This window comes from Mycteria americana, chromosome 3 (assembly GCF_035582795.1).
Source record: "Mycteria americana isolate JAX WOST 10 ecotype Jacksonville Zoo and Gardens chromosome 3, USCA_MyAme_1.0, whole genome shotgun sequence".
Taxonomy (NCBI): domain Eukaryota; kingdom Metazoa; phylum Chordata; class Aves; order Ciconiiformes; family Ciconiidae; genus Mycteria; species Mycteria americana.
In genome coordinates, this window is record NC_134367.1 from 79,943,418 (window position 1) to 79,964,305 (window position 20,888).

At 41.6% G+C, this 20,888-nt stretch overlaps 1 protein-coding gene across 1 annotated transcript; it reads left to right on the top strand.

Annotated features, from left to right (window-relative positions):
* Nucleotides 1-1,529: 1,529 nt before the first annotated feature.
* Nucleotides 1,530-19,164, top strand: CCR6 (C-C motif chemokine receptor 6). Its single transcript, XM_075497380.1, has 6 exons — nucleotides 1,530-1,737; nucleotides 2,953-3,027; nucleotides 11,447-11,553; nucleotides 14,724-14,800; nucleotides 15,688-17,891; nucleotides 18,503-19,164. The coding sequence occupies exons 4-5, from the start codon at nucleotides 14,792-14,794 to the stop codon at nucleotides 16,771-16,773; spliced, it is 1,095 nt and encodes a 364-aa protein (XP_075353495.1). The 5' UTR covers nucleotides 1,530-1,737; nucleotides 2,953-3,027; nucleotides 11,447-11,553; nucleotides 14,724-14,791; the 3' UTR covers nucleotides 16,774-17,891; nucleotides 18,503-19,164.
* Nucleotides 19,165-20,888: the final 1,724 nt, after the last annotated feature.

Here is a 20,888-nt window from a genome sequence, read left to right on the forward strand (position 1 = left end):
TTCTGAAGTTCAGCATTTCCCTTACCTACCACCACCATGTGCTGAGAAGTGTATACCTGAGTATTGAAACTTCACAGCTGCTTCAGATGATGAGGAACCTGCAAGGAGATAAATTACTATTGCAATACCATACCATAACAAGAATTTGTTTTTTGAGTCATAATCCTGCCATCGGTTCCACTTCTGTAGAGCTGGGGGAACTTCTGAATTCTGAGGTGTAGCTCACGGTTATCAGGCAGTAGCATCTCAGTAACACAGGACACGAATCTAGTAATTGCAGTGTAGCTCCCTTCATAGTTACTCTTCAGTAACACCATTAAGTGAGGCATCACAGTGCAAGCTCGTTTGTTGTATTTGTTTGGATTAAATTTTTTAAGCAGCCCCACATTATCACTTCAGGACTTCCAGGAACCTTCTGGCTGAGCTCAGATGGTAGGAGTCCATTCCTTTCTCCGGCACAGTCGAGCCATGGTGTTTATCACATGAAATTACTGGGGAAATTGCAGCAAAAATCCTTGTCCTGGTTTTGGCTGGGATAGAGTTAATTTTCTTCCTAGTAGCTGGTATAGTGTGTTTTGGATTTAGTATGAGAATAATGTTGATAACATGCTGATGTTTTAGTTGTTGCTAAGTGGTGTTTACATCGGTCAAGGAGTTTTCAGCTTCCCATGCTCTGCCAGGTGCACAAGAAGCTGGGAGGGGGCACAGCCAGGACAGCTGACCCCAACTGGCCAAAGGGCTATTCCATACCATGTGGCGCCAAGCTCAGTATAGAAACTGGGGGAGTTGGCTGGGGGGCAGCGATCGCTGCTCAGGGACAGGCTGGGCATCGGTCGGCGGGTGGTGAGCAATTGCATTGTGCATCACTTGCTTTGTACATTCTATTATTATTATTATTATTATTATTATTATTATTATTATTATTATTATTATTACTATTATTATTTTATCTTCCTCTGCTGTCCTATTAAACTGTCTTTATCTCAACTCATGGGTTTTACTTTTTTTTTTTCCTGATTCTCTCCCCCATCCCAACGGGGCGGGGCGTGGGGAGGCTGAGCCGAGCGGCTGTGTGGTGCTTAGTTGCTGACCGGGTTTAAATCATGACAATCCTGTACTAGTGGAAGCTGCTTGCCTGTTTTGCCACTACTGAAGTATTAACAGCAAGGATTCTTTAACAAGGGTACAAGCCAGCCTATGCCTATGCTGGCAGCATATGAAGGGGAACAAACCCCTCTAATCTTGCTGCCTGCATTTGCTGTGGGAAGTGGCATGACATCCTTCTCTTTTTCAGCCATGTAGGCTGAGACCTAGAAGTCCCCTTCCCACTTGTGCTGGGAGTGGTGATGACAGGGAAGCAGGTTTTCCCTCCATCCTCACAAAAGACAGTAGGTAAAGCTTGCGTCATGTAACACCTGTATGCGTCAAAATGGAAAAAGGAAAACAACCCCCTGGACACACCCTGGCTGACAGTAGGTTGCTGTGTGAACTTGGACATGAGGAACACACGCCGTTGTGGAGCTGGGTGATGAAGATATCCTCAGAGACCTGGCTTGGCAGTGAATGCCGGTCTTGACGTCAATGTGACAGAAACCTCTTTCTGTTGGACAGGCAGAAGGGGGCTCCTGAAGGATGGGCTCCTCTGTGTGCCAGCTGCAGCAGGGTGACCCAGGCATGACCGGCACACAGAATGCATCGTGTCCTGCCAGGAAGATGTCATTGTCCCTCCAGAACCAGGTCAGTGTGAGGTTTAGGGGATCCTTTCCAGACTTCATGCGTCACTGTGGGTTAGTGTGGACAAACCTCACCTGTGTGGATGAGACCTTCCCTCTTGGTTCTGGGTGGGAATGACAGTTCTTACCAAGGAGAACCCTTTTTCCACAAGCAGAGGGAGGGGAGGCAAGCTAGACCCAACCCTATTTAGGGTCAAGGTCTGGGATCTTCTTGCTGGCTTTTGCCTGACCCTTGAAGGAGTTGGTTCTGTTTGCTAAACAAAGGGGAAATTCCTCACTTGAAAAAAAAAAACCCAACCAAAACCCAAAACAACAAAGAAAGAGAATGAACAGTTTTCTGTTGTTTTGGCAAGCTAAGCCAGCCACCTGGAGAGAAAGGCAGGTGCCAGAGCCCAGGAGAAGGTAGGGGACCGCTGCCTGTGGCAGCTGATGCGTTGGCTCAACTGTCTCTTGAAACCTTACTGAAAAACACCTTTGGGACTATTTAGACATTTAGAAGTAGGCAGAAGTCTAAATGCCTCACTAGACTGAGGCCTTCCCTGATTCAGAAGGGGCTGAAGAGTCAGTGCTGCAACGTTAAATGAAATGCAGTGGTTAGCAGTGGGCGTGCTGACCCTGTGCCTTCACTTTGCACTAATGTTGAGAAGTCAAGGAACGGATTACACAAACTTCATGTAACCAACATTGCTTTGAGAAACTGATTACAGTTTTGGATTCTGGTTTTGTATATTTGATATTAAAAGGTAGTCTGCTAAATGGTTCTTGAGATATGTTCCTTGAGAGTTAGGGTACTTAATCCCGACACTCGGGACTGAACAGGGAGCAGATACGCTTAGAGACAATGGACAAAAGGTGCCGAGGAGCAGCATCTCTGCCTTGACGACTGCTAGCAGGTAGAAGGAAATGACTGGCTGGGCCAGGTCTCATTTCAGCATTTCAGCTAGCAATGGTCAGAGGTATTTTGGGAAAAACTGAGCTTTGAAATAGGAAGAGGAATATTGTGCCTGTGAAGTAACGAAAGAACAAGACCACTGGCCCAAACATCCCCTGCTGAGCGTGATCCAGACTCCAGACACAGACCGGTGAGGTCAGTAGAACATGGACAGAAAGAATGCTTTGAGGGCGAGAGAAAGAAACGTATCTGTCAGATGGTGCTCTCTGAAGGGAGGGACTATGCTGAGGCATGTTAAGATCGGTTCCTCCCTGTCCTTCTTTGTAGGAGGAAGCAGACAGAGCCAAGACTGCTTTGCGTGAGGCCACAGAGAGCAGCCATGGGGAGCAGCTGCAGATTCTGGTGAGTACATCCCTGCTAGTGTCTAGGTGGTGATTCCTGGGATAGGTGCTAAAGCTTCAGGGCAGTGAGAGCCCACTGGGGATGAGTGATGGACCAGTGCAAATTTAGATGCCTGCCAATCCTGGTCAACAACGTGGGAGGAAGCTGCAGTGAAGCAGGAAGTGGTTAATATTAGCATACTTTCCCAAATGTCTACAGTGGAGGCAACCAAAACATCCTGGGGAGGAGGGAGCATGGGTAGCTATCCGTTGCCAGCTTTCTCAAGTGCGGTCTCGCAGACACCCATGCTTTTTCCCTTTGGTGAAGAACATGTCTGTGTTGCACAACACAATCATAGAACCATAGAATAGTTGGGAACTTTAAAGGTCGTCTAGTCCAACCCCCCGTGCAATGAGCAGGGACAATACCATGAAGAGATGAGTAAGGTGCCTGGGTGGGCATCAAAAACAATCTACCTTGGAGTAAGATAAATGGATCCTTTGGGGGCTGTACTGCATCTGGCACCTGAGCTATCTGGCATAGCTTTGTACAGGGTAAGGAAGATATACTGAGAGACCTGTTAAAAGGTCTTGGGCTTGCTGCAGATGGAGACGTTTCCTTGCCAAGGCCAAGAGCCATAACCAAGTTCCTGGTTTTCCAGCTCTAAGCTCAAATCAATGCCAGAATGCCTATATAACTGAATCTGTCCCTTTGTGCTACTGGTGCCACCTGATAGGAGAGTTATACCTGGATATCTGGGTTGATCATCTACTGTTCACTATCCAGCCTGTTGCCCTATAGTATCATTTCAATAGATTTAGCTGTGCTGCATGGTTCTCCAACATACCTGCCCCACAGCGTTATCAGGTGCCTGTCTTAGTGTGGGCTAGGTTATAGTTGTGGAAACAAACCCATCATCTCTCAGTAATGGGATGTAAGGACATCCTTGCATTCTCTGTGCAGCACAGAATTAATCAACAGCAGTTGCCAACTTGCTGCTCCTGTGAGGAAATGATCAGTAATGAGCCTCCTGTTACTTCTCTGGTTTCTTTTTTTTTCTTTTTTTTTAAACACATCTATAATCACAGTGGAAAAATCAATTTTATCAAAGCACTAACCACCAGTAAGTCACTGCATACATGAAGACCTAGAGATCAAATGATAACAGCAGTTGCCCACTCTTAGAAGGGAAGTGAAAGGTGAACTATCTGCTGCAATATGAATTCAGAGAGCTGTGTTAGCTGTTCACAGCAGAGGATCCTGTGTCAGCAACGGCTCTCCCTGCCACCTCCTTGGCACAGCACCCCAATGTGCACTTACTTTCCCTCCTAATCCACATGGAAATTCATGGGTATGCTCAAGTCTCGAAAGGGACCGAGGTATCTAGCTTATGTTGACTGCAGTAAGAGTTAGTGCCCAAAACATTTAATGTTTATTAAAAGCAGAATGATTTAAACATGTGCTTGATTATCTCACTGATCCACATCTGACCATAGAGAGGATCTGTGATTAGGACACAACCTCCTTCCTACACCAGCCTGCACAAGTGGCATCTCAGTGGTGACTGTTTGGGAACAGTAATTCCCACTGTGCAGAAGACCTGGAAGGAGATTTTCCTCCTTGCAGAGCAATCTCTTGTGGGAGTTTTTCTCTGGGTTGCCTCAGATCATTGGTGTGGTTAGTGGTTATAGGCTGCACTATGGTGTAGAAGCAAAACGAGGGACTCATTGTCTCATTGAAGTGGTCAGCCAACCCCTCCAATTTGTCTTTACGATTGGGAAAATCACAGTCCATGAGCTGAAAAGCACACGCTGCATCTTGGTCCACACAGGAGGAAAGAAATCTTCTTTAAGCTGTATCCAGCCAATGCAGGGACTGCATATTGTGTAGACACAGTTTCAAATGTCATTCTTCCGTTTCAGCATTTGTGGTTTTAGGTGGGAGCCAGGATCCCAAATGCCTTAAAATTTCCATACTAAACAACCAATTGCATCATTAGGTATATAAGCACCTTTTAAACTCTATCTTTTAGCTCTTACTCAGGCCATGAAGGCCGCTGCTGTGGAAAGAGAGGTGATTGGGGCATTCCATGGTGTGGGTCTCTTGTGAAAACAGTCATATAAAGAAGTACAACTCTAAAAAGAAATCAGGTCAATGAATTCAACATACCCAGGTTGAAATGTCAGTGCTGGGAGTATAGACTGATGACAGGCTTTCAGAAACTACTTTGGTAGTTATTTCAATGAGACACGAAACAGAGAGTGAGGGACTGAGCAAGCAAGAAAAAAAACGTTACCACAACGGGTATGGTCTGACTACAGCATCAAAAACATAGAAATTATGTCAGCGACTGCATATTTAACTCTGCTTGTCTCTTTGCCTTGTATTTGCAGTATTTCTGATACAGAAACTCACTTGTCCTCTACAGCCTAATGTAAATTAGTCAGCAGGCAATTCAGCAGAACTTTCTTGCAGGGGACCATTTACTTCAGAAGGTGGCAGTTATTTGGAAATATTTTGCAATATTTTGTCTTCTTTGTAGTGATACCTTTGATTAAAAAAAAATTAGATCCACTTTAGCAAGAATCTGATTTTAAGCCTTTCAGTGTAGCTGCTGTGTTAAGCTTGGTCTCATAATGACAACTTATGTAAATGTTGCAGTAACATGGGCTTGGTTTCATGGATTCATTGACCCAGATGGGATCAAAGAGTGTTGTAATAGGTACTTCTGATATGTAAATCTCCACTGGGCAGGGGAGAGACAGGAATGAAGCCACTTTCCCGCTCCATGACCTCAGAAAGGACATTTACAATGAAAGCCATCTCTTCCCACTGAGGAAAAGAAAACTTCTGGGTGATGCAGAGCTGTATGCAAAGCACTGCGCAGGTGGTCGAGAATACGGGACTGGGACTCATGTTATACTTTCTTCCTTGGGATTTCAGGAACAAACATGTATTTTCTGGTCCATATGACAGTTTCTTGTGGGCAGAGACGGTAGATAAGTGAGATTACGAGTGCCTGGCATCTTCATTCAATTGCCCCTTGGCAATACAAGGATTGTATCAATCTGTTCACTGTAAAGGTTCATTACTTCTGGCATAACCTTGGGAGATGCTCTCACCAGAAATGGTTCTTAAACCTTTTTAAGATAAGCAGCTGAAGGGCAATAGCAGGAAACAGATGAAATACAACATAATTCAGGTAAAAGTTCTTAAAGGAGTATAACTGATAGGAAATTGTCTGCTCAAATTATTTCTTAATGGAAAAAGCATGACTTCAATAAACCAGATTTTTCCTTCAGAATGCCTTTAGCTATCCCAGAAATATTTTGATGAAAAATTGAAATGTGTTAATGGGAAAATGCTGCTCTTATGTCTCATGGGAGTTGTTCCTTATGAATTCCAATCCTTTTCCTGTCTAGGCTTCTGTGAGACCTTAGACCATGGAATGACATTACTCATTGCCTACTTTCTCTATCCAAAGCTAGGAAATGTAGTCTGATCGGTAAGCGCAGACTAGAAAAGAGAATAAAGGCATAAACAACTGTATAATAACTCACTTGTGCATCTTGGTGCTTTTTCTAAACTGGCATTTTTGCTATACAAACTTCCATCAAAAATCCGACAATTTTTTGTTTAAAACTTTTGTTTTCATCAACATTTTCTCCAAGAAAATAAAATATTTTTAACCAGCTTTTCTGAAGCCAGTGATTATCAATGGGAGGATACACTTACTGCTTTTTATGCTTCTTTCTGGAAGCCAGGCCAGCTAGGAGCTAGGCTAGTTCTAAGAAGTGATGCTGCAGTGAGGCAGAGGAGTGCTCTGAGTATGACTGTGCTCCTCCTTCAGAAATTCCATGTTCAGTCTGAGAAAAAAATCACCTCTGAATCTTTACCATTTTCACATGACCAGCAAACTGTTTCCCCATCAATTTTTTTTAGTCTCCTTCCATTTTCAAATTAATTAGCAAGTGCATTGGTGGAAGAAAACTGATGGATTGTGAGGTTTTACAAATGCAATCATACATTTTGGGCTAGGGGCGAGAGCTAAACACTGATTATGCGGTCTGCCTCCTTCCCAAGTGCTCTGTTTACAACATTTAATCTCCTGAGCCCTATTTGCTCCCATGGCAAAAACTCTGTAGAAGGCCTTAGGAGGGCTCTGTCTTCTCTAACTGGTTTGACAGAGGTGATCAAGTAATTAAAACATTGATGGATGCCAGTCAATATGGGACGGATGTCGGTGCTGGGATCATGTTATTTCAGTCCCTGACACCTCATAATGTGTGAGGAGGCCTGCGTCTGACATGAGCGGATAGACGGAATCAGGTGGGAGTGAGGCTGAAAATGTGAACAAAAAAGATCAAAGGGGAAGCAAGTGACTGGTGCTACAAAATGTAACGCTGGAGAGAAATTATGAAGACAACAAGAGATTAAATAAGAGAAATCTAGAAAAGCTGAACAAAGAAAGAGGAAGAAATAGGGACAACAAAAAACTAAATATAGAAATTCCAAAACCAGAAAAAGCAAGTTTGGCAAGGAGTGAAAAGCCAGATGCAAACAAAAGAAGGAAAGTTTGAAGGAATTAATGAGCAAAAATATATTGACCATATAGGATGGTAATGTTAAAAAAAATTAAATGGCTAATATAAACAACCTCAAAGTAAATATATAGTTTACATTTTGTAGTCGGAAAGAATGATGGAGAGACCAGAACCTCAGCTGATGACTAGATTTTTGAATTGGATTAGACTGATCTAAATTTAACTGAATGAACATTAAAGCAGGATGGAACAGCGTGGGGTGTGTATGCTGCCTTTCTTTTAGGATTAAAAAACCCCAACATCCTGAGTCATTCCAGAAGAAACATGTGGATTCTGGAATAACTCATATGGTGGTTTTGTTTTCCTTATCTTTCAATATTTGCTTTCCTTAATTAGTGGCGGCAGAAAACTAACATGTGGTGAGATTTGAGAAACCGCAATAACCATATTAGCTAAACGAGAGTAGATTTCCTTTCAGAGCTCTAACATATGAACAAAAACTAACTACATGTGGGGGCTTCATTTGCATAATATGCAGATTTTCAAATAGTTGTGTTAAAAAGAAAAAACCCTTTCCACTTGCCACAGCGTGAAGGTGAAGCACAAAGCGTCTGCAAGGAAGGCTGTCTGGGCTTTGTAACTGGGTCAAAAGAAAACGTGCTGATAAGGTAAGTTGGACTAGTTACCTTGTATTAACTTTGGCATTCACCTACATGGTGAATTCTTCACCTTCTGAAAGACTGTAATTCATGCTGAATATTGAATATATTGCAGATGAAAAGCATGAGATACATTTAAATTAGAAAACACCTGAATACAGAACAGGATGGGCAATAGTTTTTGTAATGGATAAGCTAAAATTCTGATTTATCTTTTAATGACTCTCATTCCATGAAATAGTCTTGATAATATTCAGCTGCTTTGCAGGCTAATCTGTTAGTATTCCAAAAGTAGGTTGTTGTCTGAGAGAGGTGCTGGAAGCTGTTACTAGCAGCAGAAGTGCTTGTTTGAATACGGACTACAATCATCATGGACTTGGTTGGTGATTTGTAGTCACATCCATTTTTGCAATACAGAGGGGATTTCTACTTCTGTTACTCATTATGTGCTGCTTACATGACTGCCACGGGCTAGGTTTGTCTTTCTGTAATGAAGTTTGCTTTGCAAGACGCAGATCCATCTCTTCAGTCCCAGAGTTATGAGAAAAAAGCACTTAAAAGGCCCACAGTGAAACGGCCCGCAATGAAATATCGGCAAATTCCTTTACTGACATAGAATGTGCTCCTACTCTGAATTTGTTGTTTTTAATAGGATTTGAGCCCATGTTTTAAAATGTCAGACACTGTGAGCAGGAATCAGTGGTTTGCTTCAGACGGCATTTAGACAGAAAGTGAGTTTTCCATAAACAGGATCTAGGCTGTCAGATACAGCTATGTTATTACAAAAAGTGTATACACCTCAGCTTATCAAGAGTAAATGTACTATTCCTTGCAGCTCTTGAGGGACAGGAGATTTAAAAATGAAGCTTGTATTTTCTTTCCAAGAAAGTGCCGAAAATACCTTATAAGCCTCATCTGAAGCCCAAATCAAATTAATTAGATGATTTCCATTGCTACATTTTGACATGCAAATAACAGTAAGTTAGCAAAACAGTACAAAAATGTAGTTAAAAAAAAGTAAAAGCCCTCTTGGCAAAGGTTAAAAGGGTGGCCTGAAAACTTGTGAATTTTTAATGATGGAAATTGTTATGAATTATGAAATAAATAATACAGTGAAAAGTACTTTGCTATTGTGATTAAGGATGTCTCGAAAGATTCTCAAGGTCTGGGCACCTTGCCAATCATCTTAATGTAGAAAACCAAAATACAGTGCAGTTGTTTAGCACCTTCCACCATATCGTTGCTCATTCACCCTCCCCACTCACACCCCTGCCTCTGTGCTGCCTGCTCACATTGACCAGCAGCTCAGCTCTCCTTCCTCATCTTCATAGGCCAAGTAAAACATAGGTGTCCTTCAGCAACTGCTGCAAGTCGCTAAATCTGGACTGCTTCAGACAGGTAAGATACATTGCTGAGCATAGTGGCTGCTAAGAATACAAGAACTGTCCCGTAGACCAAAGGTCGATTCAGTGCCATGTCCTACTTCTGAAGATGGCCACACGCAGACACCTGGGGAGAAGAACATCTGCCTCATGACTTGTTCTTTGATATCCTTGCAGCTTTCGGGAATCTGTCTTTTGACCATTGCTGCACCCTGGTCCTCCAACTGCAGCTGCTAGTTTGATTTACCAATAGAAATTTAAAATGGAGATAATCTTAGTTGTCTGCTACAACTGTTTCTCTTGGCCTTCTATCTTTACCTCTTCTTCTCTCCAGTAAAACTTGCATATCTTCTTTCCTCTATGTAACTAGACTTTACCAAACCATATTTCAAATGCTCAAGTACTTTATGGATTTAATCATAACCTTCCTCACATCTGTGGTGACAGGGAACAGTTTAGTCCAAACAGCAATAAGGAGGCCAATTTAATCTTATAGGGAACCCACTGAAGTTATTTGAGTCACAATCCCAATAGATTTCACACTTTTTTTGCTTTATGCATCAAACAGTGAAGATTGCCTTTCAGCAGTAACAATCAAAACATGCATGCACACTGTCCACATTTGCACACACATACAGGAAAAAACAAGACTTGCATTTCGGGGTTTTTAAGTATCTCTGTGTTGTTCTACGCAAATATGTTGGGATTTTCTCATAGCTGAGGTCAAGGTCTTGGATCCGATGAAAATCAGCCATTGAGAAAATGAAATATGCCTGCTTAAACTATTATGAACCATTATGACATGATACTTTAAATCTACCAAGTCACATTTTGACACTACCCAGTGTTTTTGTTTCATTCACTGGGTACGGTTAGCGGAAAGCAGCACCATACTTAAGCTGCTAGGGAGCCACTGCTATTGTGATATGCTCAGTTTTGAAAAAAAGATGAGCGTGACATCTATCATCCTGCATTTCTTTAAGTCCAGCGTTCTATTAATTTAATAATATCTTACAAGGCTGCCTGTATTAATGCCATCTGGTGTCTCTAATGAGATGACAAGCTGCAACTGAATGTTCACATACACAATTTCTAAAATAAATAAGAAGTTTGAGGGGGCTTTTTACTAGTTTTTGTTTTTCCTGCTAATGCAAAAACATTTAAGTTGTCATCAGAAACTAAGGTCTGGAAAAGAAACGTTTATAGCTTTTAAAATTCAGGGATCATAAAATGAAATATTTTCATGTCTAGTTCCAACTAACTTTAACAGCAGACCTAAACAGCATGCACACAAACAGCAAATGTTTGTGCCAAACAGGCAAATACAATTGCATTTTCCTTCTTTACCCGGGCATTTGCATATTTTGTGTTAGCAATTCAGGCAAAACATTTGGATAATGTGCACCTAGACATATACCAGATTATTGTTTTTTCTTCAGAAAACAGCTATTATTCAATTCAGTAATTAACACTTGTCTCAGTTCTACTGTAAGTGATCTTGTTGATTTAAATGATTTACTGATTAAACTGCTCATTTGCATGACATTAAGTGCACCCTTTGCAAAAATAGGCCATAATTCAGGATGTATTCTGAGCACAGTGACAATTAACACCCTACTTTTTATGATTCTAATGCTAGCTTGATTATTTCAAAAATAATATCATTACATAGGTAGCCTAATTAGTAAATGACTTGCCTCCAGCTTGCATGTTTCCAGCACAGACAAGGTTAAATATTTTCCTTTATGTAAAAAAGCAGGTTATTGTTATTGCTTGTCAGGAGGAAGTGGTGATTATTTCAATTTAACTCTGTACCTTTAACTAATGCTGTTATTTCTTGTTTTTCGAATTAAAGTGTACTCTGGTTGAGGCTGATGGTAAATGTGCTTGAGGCAGCCACAAAAGAATGTAACAGAATCACACATCCTCTTTCACCTGATCTTCAGACTATTTTCAAATCTGGTAAGTACTGAAATAAAATAGGTAATCTATAATGTATGTATGTGTGATAAATGTATTAAACTTAACAACACATAAGTAGGAGTGTACTTACAATGGTGGGCAATGCTTAAAAAATACTTATTGATTCCCTCCAAGTACTGAGAATCTTTTTCCTTACAGAAATCTGTCTTTTTCCTGAGATCTTTCTTTATCCAGTGTCTTTTGATGGTATAATTCAAATGATGTATTTGTATTTAAGATTGTAGTTTAGTCTTACTTTTGAGGACTCACATACTGCTTTCATAGTGAAAAGACGTATGATAATGTGGATGAAGTGGAAAAATAGTAAGCTAAAAATGCAATGCTTATATATTTAATATTCAGAACATAAGTATGTTCATGTGCACATGCATAGACATGTGCTCATATGTAGTATATAAACAATGTTAGAACACCCCCCCTTATATATATGGAAATTAATTTTTATAATTACCTAATACATTAATGCTAAATAAATCCATAAATATGCAGATTATAAATTATAAAGGTGCCTACTGAAAGACTGCTAGATTTAAATTAAAAAGAAAATTGTGTTTATAGGAGTTCTGATTCAACTTCCTTTGCAGCCAGTGCATCTTCTTAATAACTTCAGCGAATGCTCTTTGAAATTCAGAAAAGGAAATAAGGTTGAGAGATTTAAATCAGGTCCTAAATCTGATCTCTGCAATTCTGGTTTCAGTTTGAGTCCTTCTCTACTCCTCTCGTACCAACAATCCTCAAGAAGCTTTTGCTGGACAGTGGAAGGTCTTTTGTGAATAACTGTGTGACTGGTCGTGCCCTTGTGAATTCCTGCAGCATCAGGGAGAGTACGCAGCTCTCCCGTGATGAGTAGTTGTTGTTCCCTACAGGCTTTCTGCTGAGCTCTTGTGACGACTAGAGAGCCCTTCTTCAGTGTTAATCTGAAGAGATCTCCTTTCTTAGCCCTCCTTGCAGGCTATAGGAAACACCCATGCTCCCTTTCTTCTAAATGCCTTCACCCCATCTTCTTCCTTCTACGTGTTATACCAAAGTTTGAGAGTGGCTTTGGCCAAGTGGAATGAAGAGTGACTGTTTTATAAAGAGTGTATGCTGTCATGCTCTCTTTGTATATTTTAACCCTGTATGTCCTAGAAAGATATGAATGACAGATACCTAGAAAGGTATTTTTCTTGCAACAATAAAATAACAGTTTCTAAAATAATCACCTAGACAGGTACCCCTTTAGTGCTGTCTGACTGAAGAGTTACTGTAGTTCCAACCAAGCGCAAAGGGCAACAGAAACATGAAGCAAAGGGCATGAGTGTCTGGCTGGATGGGGTCAGAGGAGGGTAAAGCAGCAGATGGAGACTAGAGTTGCTCAAAGATGGGCTAGGGGACCATAGCCCCAGATAAACTGTACAACTTACCTGCTTGCCTTGTACAGCTTTGCACTTCTGAGAGACACTTTAAATTGTTTAAAGCTTGCTTCAGAAGGTGTTCAAGTGCTTTCAGGCTGTCATATTACTGCAGCTTCCAAAAATCAGTTTTGAAAAGCCAGCAGAGGAAGCTGGAGAGGTGGTTAAAGATTTATTTAACAGGCAGGAAAGCCAGAGAAGCTGTGATGCTTAAGCAACATCATACAGTATGGATCTTTACCCATCTGCAGCCCTCTGTCATGAGCCAGCCTCCCCACATGAGTCATAGAAAGTCTTATCCTCATTATGCTTTTGGAGATTGTTCAGTCCTTTCCCTCCCCCAACTTCCCAGTTATATCTGGACTACATCTGCCCCACTTTTACAGATTATCTGTCTCTCTCTCTCTCTTTCAAAATTCAGGTAATTCCCAATCAGGAAGAAAATGCTTATCTAGACTTAAAGTTGACCCATGTGCACTTCCTAATTAGCAGCACAACTAACAAAAAGCAGAGAAACTCTAGACAAAAATGCCATTCACAGCCTTAGCAAATATTGGACCTCATGTTGTCCAGTCTGCAATTACTGCATTGCTGGTGTGTGCCTTTCTCACAGAGCAGCTAATGGAAAGAAGAGGAGGACTGAACTCATGCAGGGGAATGCTGAGGAGCTAAATGTCCTGCCTGTGGGTTCCTGGGTGGGGTTAAACAAGTCATTTAAGCCCAGCTTTGCACATGTGGCCACCAATGGCATGTTCCCCATTTTATCTATCTGTGACTTTAGACTCTGTGGTCTGATTTGCAGAAGTCTGAGCCTCGCTGCAACTAGAGTCAATGGATTTAATCCTTTACATAACTGAAGTCCTTCATAATGCTAAGCACTCCTAAAAGTAATGTTAGGGGGGGACAGGGGTCTCAAACTGAATGTTGCAAGTGGACACTTACTGTAATGAGCCAGTGCTCAGGTTCCTTCCTTGTAAAATAAAGGTAATAATATCTCCTCACCACAGGGTGTTGTGCAAATTAATTAATTACCTTTTGTAAAATAATAGGTATCACAGTGGTAAAGAAAATACGTTATTGTCATAGAGTGCCGTCTCTCTCTCTCTCAGCTCTCGCCCGCTATATAACACAAAGATCTGCACACTGAACAAAGACAAAACAACACTAGTGCTCGCTCTGTTCATATGTTGTGTACTATCCTTTGCACTATAAGAAGCAATTATCCTTAACTTACCTCACTACTGTAATAAAAAAGGGCAAGTAATGTGATGTTAAAAGTGCTGAGACACACTGATAAAATGCCAGAGTAAAAGAAAAAAGTTAAAGTGCCATATTACTGTTACGGAGTATACTAAGGTAGTGCTGTTTTTTTGTTCCATATTTCCCTCAATACACTGATTGCCATTGTCATACAGAATTTCTGAAAGTAAAATTGAATTTACTCTAATTTCTTGTGGTACGAAGTCAATGTGAAGTAAGAGTCACATATTCTCATGTATCATTTATTAGCTCTATGAATAAACATTCCATATGTAAGATTGTGCTCTTAATAAAACTGATACAAACTATCCACTTTCCACAACTGCACATTGTGCTGCAGAGATGTGGGATTTGTTGAGATGCTCCTGTGTATTGTTGATATAGTTGAAGTGACGAGATTCTTCTTTGAATAAATGTTTTATTTCCAGTTATGTTTTTCTACTTGTTCACATTTCTTGTGTTGGTTTCCCAATCCAATCTACTTCATTTTCTTTTCAGAAATCCTTGGGAAAGCATTTTCAAGTTCTTCTTGACATATTTTTCTTTCTGAGAAGTGTACTGCCAAAATGAATTCTGTAAGTACTTAATTGATAAACTATATTAGTACATCAATAAAGCAATGAATCTGGAAGGCCCAGCTCTTTGAGGCTGCTGGTCCAAATGCCCTAATCATAGGAGTGATTAGCTGAAGAGGTGTTTCTGACAGCAGAGTTCAGTGTCAAAGCACACTGTTTATTGGGTTTTCACTCTCCTAATGTAACTACAGGTTTGTCTGTGGTGCAGGCACCTGTGCCTGTGGCTAGCCATCCTGGATTGCCTCTCTAGCCGAGTGGAGAGAAGTAATAATTTTTGGGCTTGATTTAGCCAAGCTACATTAGTATGAAATGTATAACATGCTAGAAAGGCCTGTTCCCTGCCCTGGAGGGTAAAGGAAGTCTAGACCTTCTTCTACTTCAAATTCAGACTTTTACACTGTAGAGTCTTCTGTGATGGCAGACTAATTCTTTCTGAATAATGTATTTAAAAATGGAAACCTTTGGGCCATCCAAAAAAATTATCTCTATGTTCATATTTTAATTAAGATTTTATGAAATTCTCTAGTTAGTTCTTACAAGTCTCCTCTGCAGTGTTAAATACATTTGTAATTAGGGTGTGTGGTGGGTGGAAACAGTGTAAAACATGTAGCGTTGGAAGAAACAACAGTGCTGTGGGCTATCATCAGATGGGCTTATACAGACTTGAAGCTGAGATGTGGGAAGGACTCGACAGAAGTATTACAGTTATCATAAGGGAAATGTCACTTCCATTTCAAATCAGCAAGCCATATAATACTTGTATACTAGTTTTCAAAAGATTTCCAAAGTACCTTGTATTTGTATGACTTTGTTATCTATCATCTTTCTACTATATAGAAATTAGAGATTTATACCTATGTGTTAACTGGTGATCTTCTTTTTTACAGACAGAGACTTGTACCACAGATTATCCATTTTATTCAGACTATGCTTCTCTAATCACACAACCTTGTTCTAAGTTGGAAGTCAGGAACTTCACAAAAGCGTTTCTGCCAGTTGTGTATTCGTTGACTTGTATCATCGGCCTAGTTGGTAACATCTTTGTAGTGATGACCTTTGCTTTATATGAAAGAACCAAGTCCATGACGGATGTGTACCTCTTCAACATGGCCATAGCGGACATACTGTTTGTTCTCACTCTCCCACTGTGGGCAGTGAATTATGCTGCTGACAAATGGATTTTCGGTGATTTCATTTGCAAAATGACCAGAGGTATCTATGCAATCAACTTCAGCTGTGGCATGCTGCTTTTGGCCTTTATCAGCGTGGACCGGTACATTGCTATCGTACAGGCAACAAAGTCATTTAAATTCAGGGCAAGAACACTCGCATATAGTAAACTCATTTGTTTGGTCGTGTGGGCATCATCAATTTTAATCTCTAGTTCGTCTTTTCTGTACAGTGAAAGTTACAGCTTCTCCACCAATGAAACCAAAGAGATTTGTGATCACAGATTTGACAGAATGTCTGAAAGCACAATGCTGAAATCACTGTTGCTGTGTCTACAAGTTGGATTTGGATTTTTTATACCCTTCATGTTCATGATTTTTTGCTATACATTCATTGTCAAATCCTTACAACAAGCTCAGAATTCCAAAAGAAACAAAGCAATCCGTGTGATTGTATTAATTGTAGCTGTTTTCCTAGTTTGCCAGGTACCTTATAACATTGTTCTGCTTGTGACAGCTGTAAATATGGGCAAGTTAGACAAGTCTTGTGACAATGACAAGATAATGGCGTATGCGAAATACATCACTGAAGCCGTAGCATTTTTACACTGTTGTGTGAACCCTGTGCTCTATGCATTTATTGGAGTGAAGTTCAGAAGTTATTTTGTGAAGATAATGAAGGACCTGTGGTGCATGAGATACAAGAAATACAATAAACGTAGTTCAAGGACAAATTCTGATCTTTGTCATTCAAGACAGACTAGTGAAATTCTGACTGACAATGCATCTTCTTTTACTATATAATACAATTTGAACAACATTATTACTGAAGGACTCTTCTCACCAAGCAACCCAAACCAGTGTCACTGAGCCTGTGACAACAAGTCATTTGGGCTTCTCTGCACCCCTAAGGGAGCTCCCACGATCTACAACTCACTTCAGGAAAAGAATTAAGATAAAAGAATAACACTGTCCTGTGGAAAACTGAAGTCTTATTCATCTCTCTTAACATTCACGCTCTTCTAAAGTGTACTCCTTAGAATTATCAGGAAAGTGAAGTTTACAGAGCAACCCTCCTTGTTTTCTAAGGAAAAATTGCATCTCGTCTGTCCTACATCATTGAAATATCCCAAAAGTACTAAGTAAACGAATTAGGTTATGTCCAAGCTCATTCTACTTACTTTTATGTTGTTTCTGTTAGTTGCTTCTACCTGGAGGAAATCCTATTTAAGTGTAGGTCTCCACTGTGCTTTTGTTGCAGACAGGTCACTATGATAATACTAACCTAAAGAGATGGCATTTGAGCAAAGCATGGCGAGGAAAGCAAAGAGAGAAATGAAGAAACAGGCTCAAGGCTCCTGGCATAGCTGGGCTTACGTGTTAGGTCTTGTAAATCTTTGCCCAGTTCTACACTCCACCTGCTCATTGGGAGTTGCTTACACCAAAGCTGAGGCTGGTCAAAGCCAACAGTGACATCTCTACTAAAGAGAATATTAGAAAAAAAGAAAATTATTAATTAAAGAGAACACTGAAATATCCACAGAAAGGTTTTCTGACATCTCCTGAGATTCTCTTTTGAATAGAGAATGGAGCTTTGCTTGGGAGGTTCTTCTCTTCATTTGGCACAGGATTCAGGTGGAATCCATCAAAGCTGATCATCTCGTGAACATCTCTTTGTGAACAGTTGTTTCTTTCTAGCTGAAATTCACACTCCATTTTTTAAAAGGCAACAAACTGTACAGAACTGCAATTCTTCCAACACATTTTGTTGATCAGTGACAAAACAAGATGCATTTCTTGGTATTTAGCTACCATTAGCAAAGTTTCCTTAGGAATGGATTGACTAGCACAAATATGCATATATGAAATTTACTCTATTAGCTTCAGAAATTATTAAGGACTCTATCTAAAAATATGTCCTGGTTTCGGCTGGGATAGAGTTAGTTTTCTTTCTAGTAGCCGGTATAGTGCTGTGCTTTGGATTTTAGTATAAGAATAATATTGATAACACGCTGATGTTTTGGCTGTCGCTAAGCGGTGTTTACATTGGTCAAGGATTCTTTCCCCCTTCAGCTCCCCATGCTCTGCCAGGTGCCCAAGAAATGGGAGGGGGCACAGCCAGGATAGTTGATCCAAACTGACCAAAGGGCTATTCCATACCATATGATGTCATGCCCAGTATATAAACTGGGGGGAGTTGGCCGGGGGGTAGCGATCATTGCTCGGGGACTGGCTGGGTGTCGGTCGGCGGGTGGTGAGCGGTTGTAATTTTTCTTATATATATATATTTTTTTTTTTCCCCCTCCCTTGGGTTTTGTTCCCCTCTCTCATTGTTTTTTTCCCTCTCATTATAATTAATTATTATTATTACTATTATTTTGTTCCAATTATTAAACTGTTATTATCTCAACCCACGAGTTTTCTTACTTTTGCTCTTTCGATTCTCTCCCCCATCCCATCGGGGGGGAGTGAGCGAGCGGCTGCGTGGTGCTTGGCTGCCGGCTGGGGCTAAACCACGACAAAATAAGAGCAGAATCTGACTTCAGCCAGCCAGAATTTTTACTGAATTAGTCAGCATTTGACTCTCTATGAATATAGGAATATTTATAATAAACGTAATTAGTTTTACCCAGACATGACTTTTCAGCAACCCCTCAGTGGATCTTCTTCTCATTGAGCGAGCTTCACCACACTGTAGCAGTCATGGTGGGATGGCGAGGTAGACAGGAGCAGGAGCTGGAGGGCAGAGGGGCAGGATGGAGGAGAGGAGCACCACTGCTACCTGTTTGCAGTCTGCTGAAGTACGTACAGTCCTCTGCAGTTCTGCTGCAATGTGAGCAGAAGCCATGGCACTGTCTAGATTTGCTGTTGTGTGGGATTTTACACTCCTACAGCTGTGTAAATTAATGCAATCTGCAGCATGCTGTTTACCTTGGTTGGTTGTTTTTTTTAAAGTTCACGGCTGAAGAGGAAGTGGAGCTTGGTTCACTAACCACATCTTTCAGTGGCAATGCAAAGGGCCAAGAAGGACAGTGCTGGAGCTGAAGATCCCTTGAGGAAGGGCGTTGATCCGGCACGACACGAAGCTGGTACTGCCTTGGCTGGTGCAATCCATCCTTGTTTACAGTGCAGTGTGAGGTTTTTACGTATCAGCGCCAGGTGTGATAAAGATCGCATATATTTATCATGACTAAATAGGAACTAAGGCAAGAATATGATACAAAATTATGTAAATGCAGATGCATGCATTTGCTGTATATAGCACTGATGATTTTCTGAAAGATAATTCAGCAAATAAAAAATGTAACTGAAAAGGAAAAAACCCCTCAGATCTAAGAGTGTCTTGCTACGTGTATTGCCTTGAAACATTCTCTTATTCAGTGCAAAATGTCTCATACCTGTATGACATAACATCTCTCCCTCAGAGGCTGCATGAGGGAGTGTGCCCTAGGGCGGGAAGTCCGTGACTGAAGCCCACCAAGCGCTATGGTGGCTCTTGGTCAGAGCCCCGCAAGGCTCGAAAGCGTACCCCCACCCTCCTGCCAGCCCTGCTGCCATGCCTGCTTTGGCCTTCAGCCACTGAACAACCCAAATGCCGCCGGGATGGGGTTGGGGGCAAGACAGTAGCCAAGGGGCAGTCGCTGACCCCGTCACTGTCACCCTCCCGCAGGAGCGGGCTGGCTGACAGACCCCGGGAGGAGAGGGAGGGTCCCGGGACAGGGCGAGTGCGCCATAGGCGTTGTGAAGCGGTTCCTGGCTGAAGGAACATCCTCCCTCGGGGATGAGGGAGGAAGGGGAAGAGAGCAAAGCTCGGTCCCACAGGCCGGGGCCTTCCCCAGGGAGAGGGGCCCGCCAGGCTGCCTCACGGGTTGCCAGCCCCTGGTAACTGTGAGGGACCCTGGTGAGTTGGAAATGGTGGTGGTGGGACATCTGCCTCAGGTGGGAGGCAACACAGCCTCCTGGCTGCTGTCTTGTGGGAGGGAAAAATGCTCACTGGAAGTGATCTTGAAAAGTAGAAAATGTACCCAGCTGTTCGCCAGTTCTCATGGGTGAGAAGTGTTGCTAAGGGAAGGGGAACATGGTGCATGTGTGGGACTAAAACAGTGCTTGGGGTATGAATTGTGCCGATGTCAAGGCCTTGCTAAAAATCCCACTTGAGGTACAGCTGAAATCTTGATTGCCAAGAATGATCGTCCTGTCTCTGGGAGAAATGGGGGTGAAGGGTAGGATGGACTCTCAAGGGGCTGCTGAGCAGGTAGAACCGCAGCTCCAACCCGTGGGGTGCTGGCTTTCTTACTCAAATTTTGAGGGCAACTACAGAACGGAAGTATGGGTAATTAAAAATTTAATTTACATGCAATACCTTCTTACCATTTTTTGTGAAATCTACTGTAAGGTAAAAGAGCAAGACCAGTTCAGAGTGAAAGCAGTGGAAGAGGAGAACCCCACCGCTCAATGTTCAGCAGCAGGCGGCCATAGTGGCAGGTTGGCCGGCGGATGTTGCTGACGGGCCCTCAGATATTCTGTCTTTCCTTCAGTGGCCATGTCAGCATAACTGACAGGTGAGCTGGGGTCGGTGTTGGGAGTTTAGGGCATGAAAAGAGCACAGATTTATAGGAACTTGGGTGTTACTTTCACTGCTTATGGAGCAACTTTTCAGAGCTTGCTATGGATGCTGCTTTTTATTATTATTTTCATGTTGTAGTCGCTGTGCAGTACACTGCATAGCAAATACATGGTGAAATTTCCTTTTTTGTTGCATGTATTCTGTCTGTTATTTTTGAAGAAAAAGGACGTGTTTTTATATAGGTCCTTATTTCCTACTATATTTAAAGAGAGAAGGATACGTACTGTGTTGTGTCATGTTGTACACACAGAAGATGCGGCTGATAAGCTTTGAGAAGACAACTCATATCTTC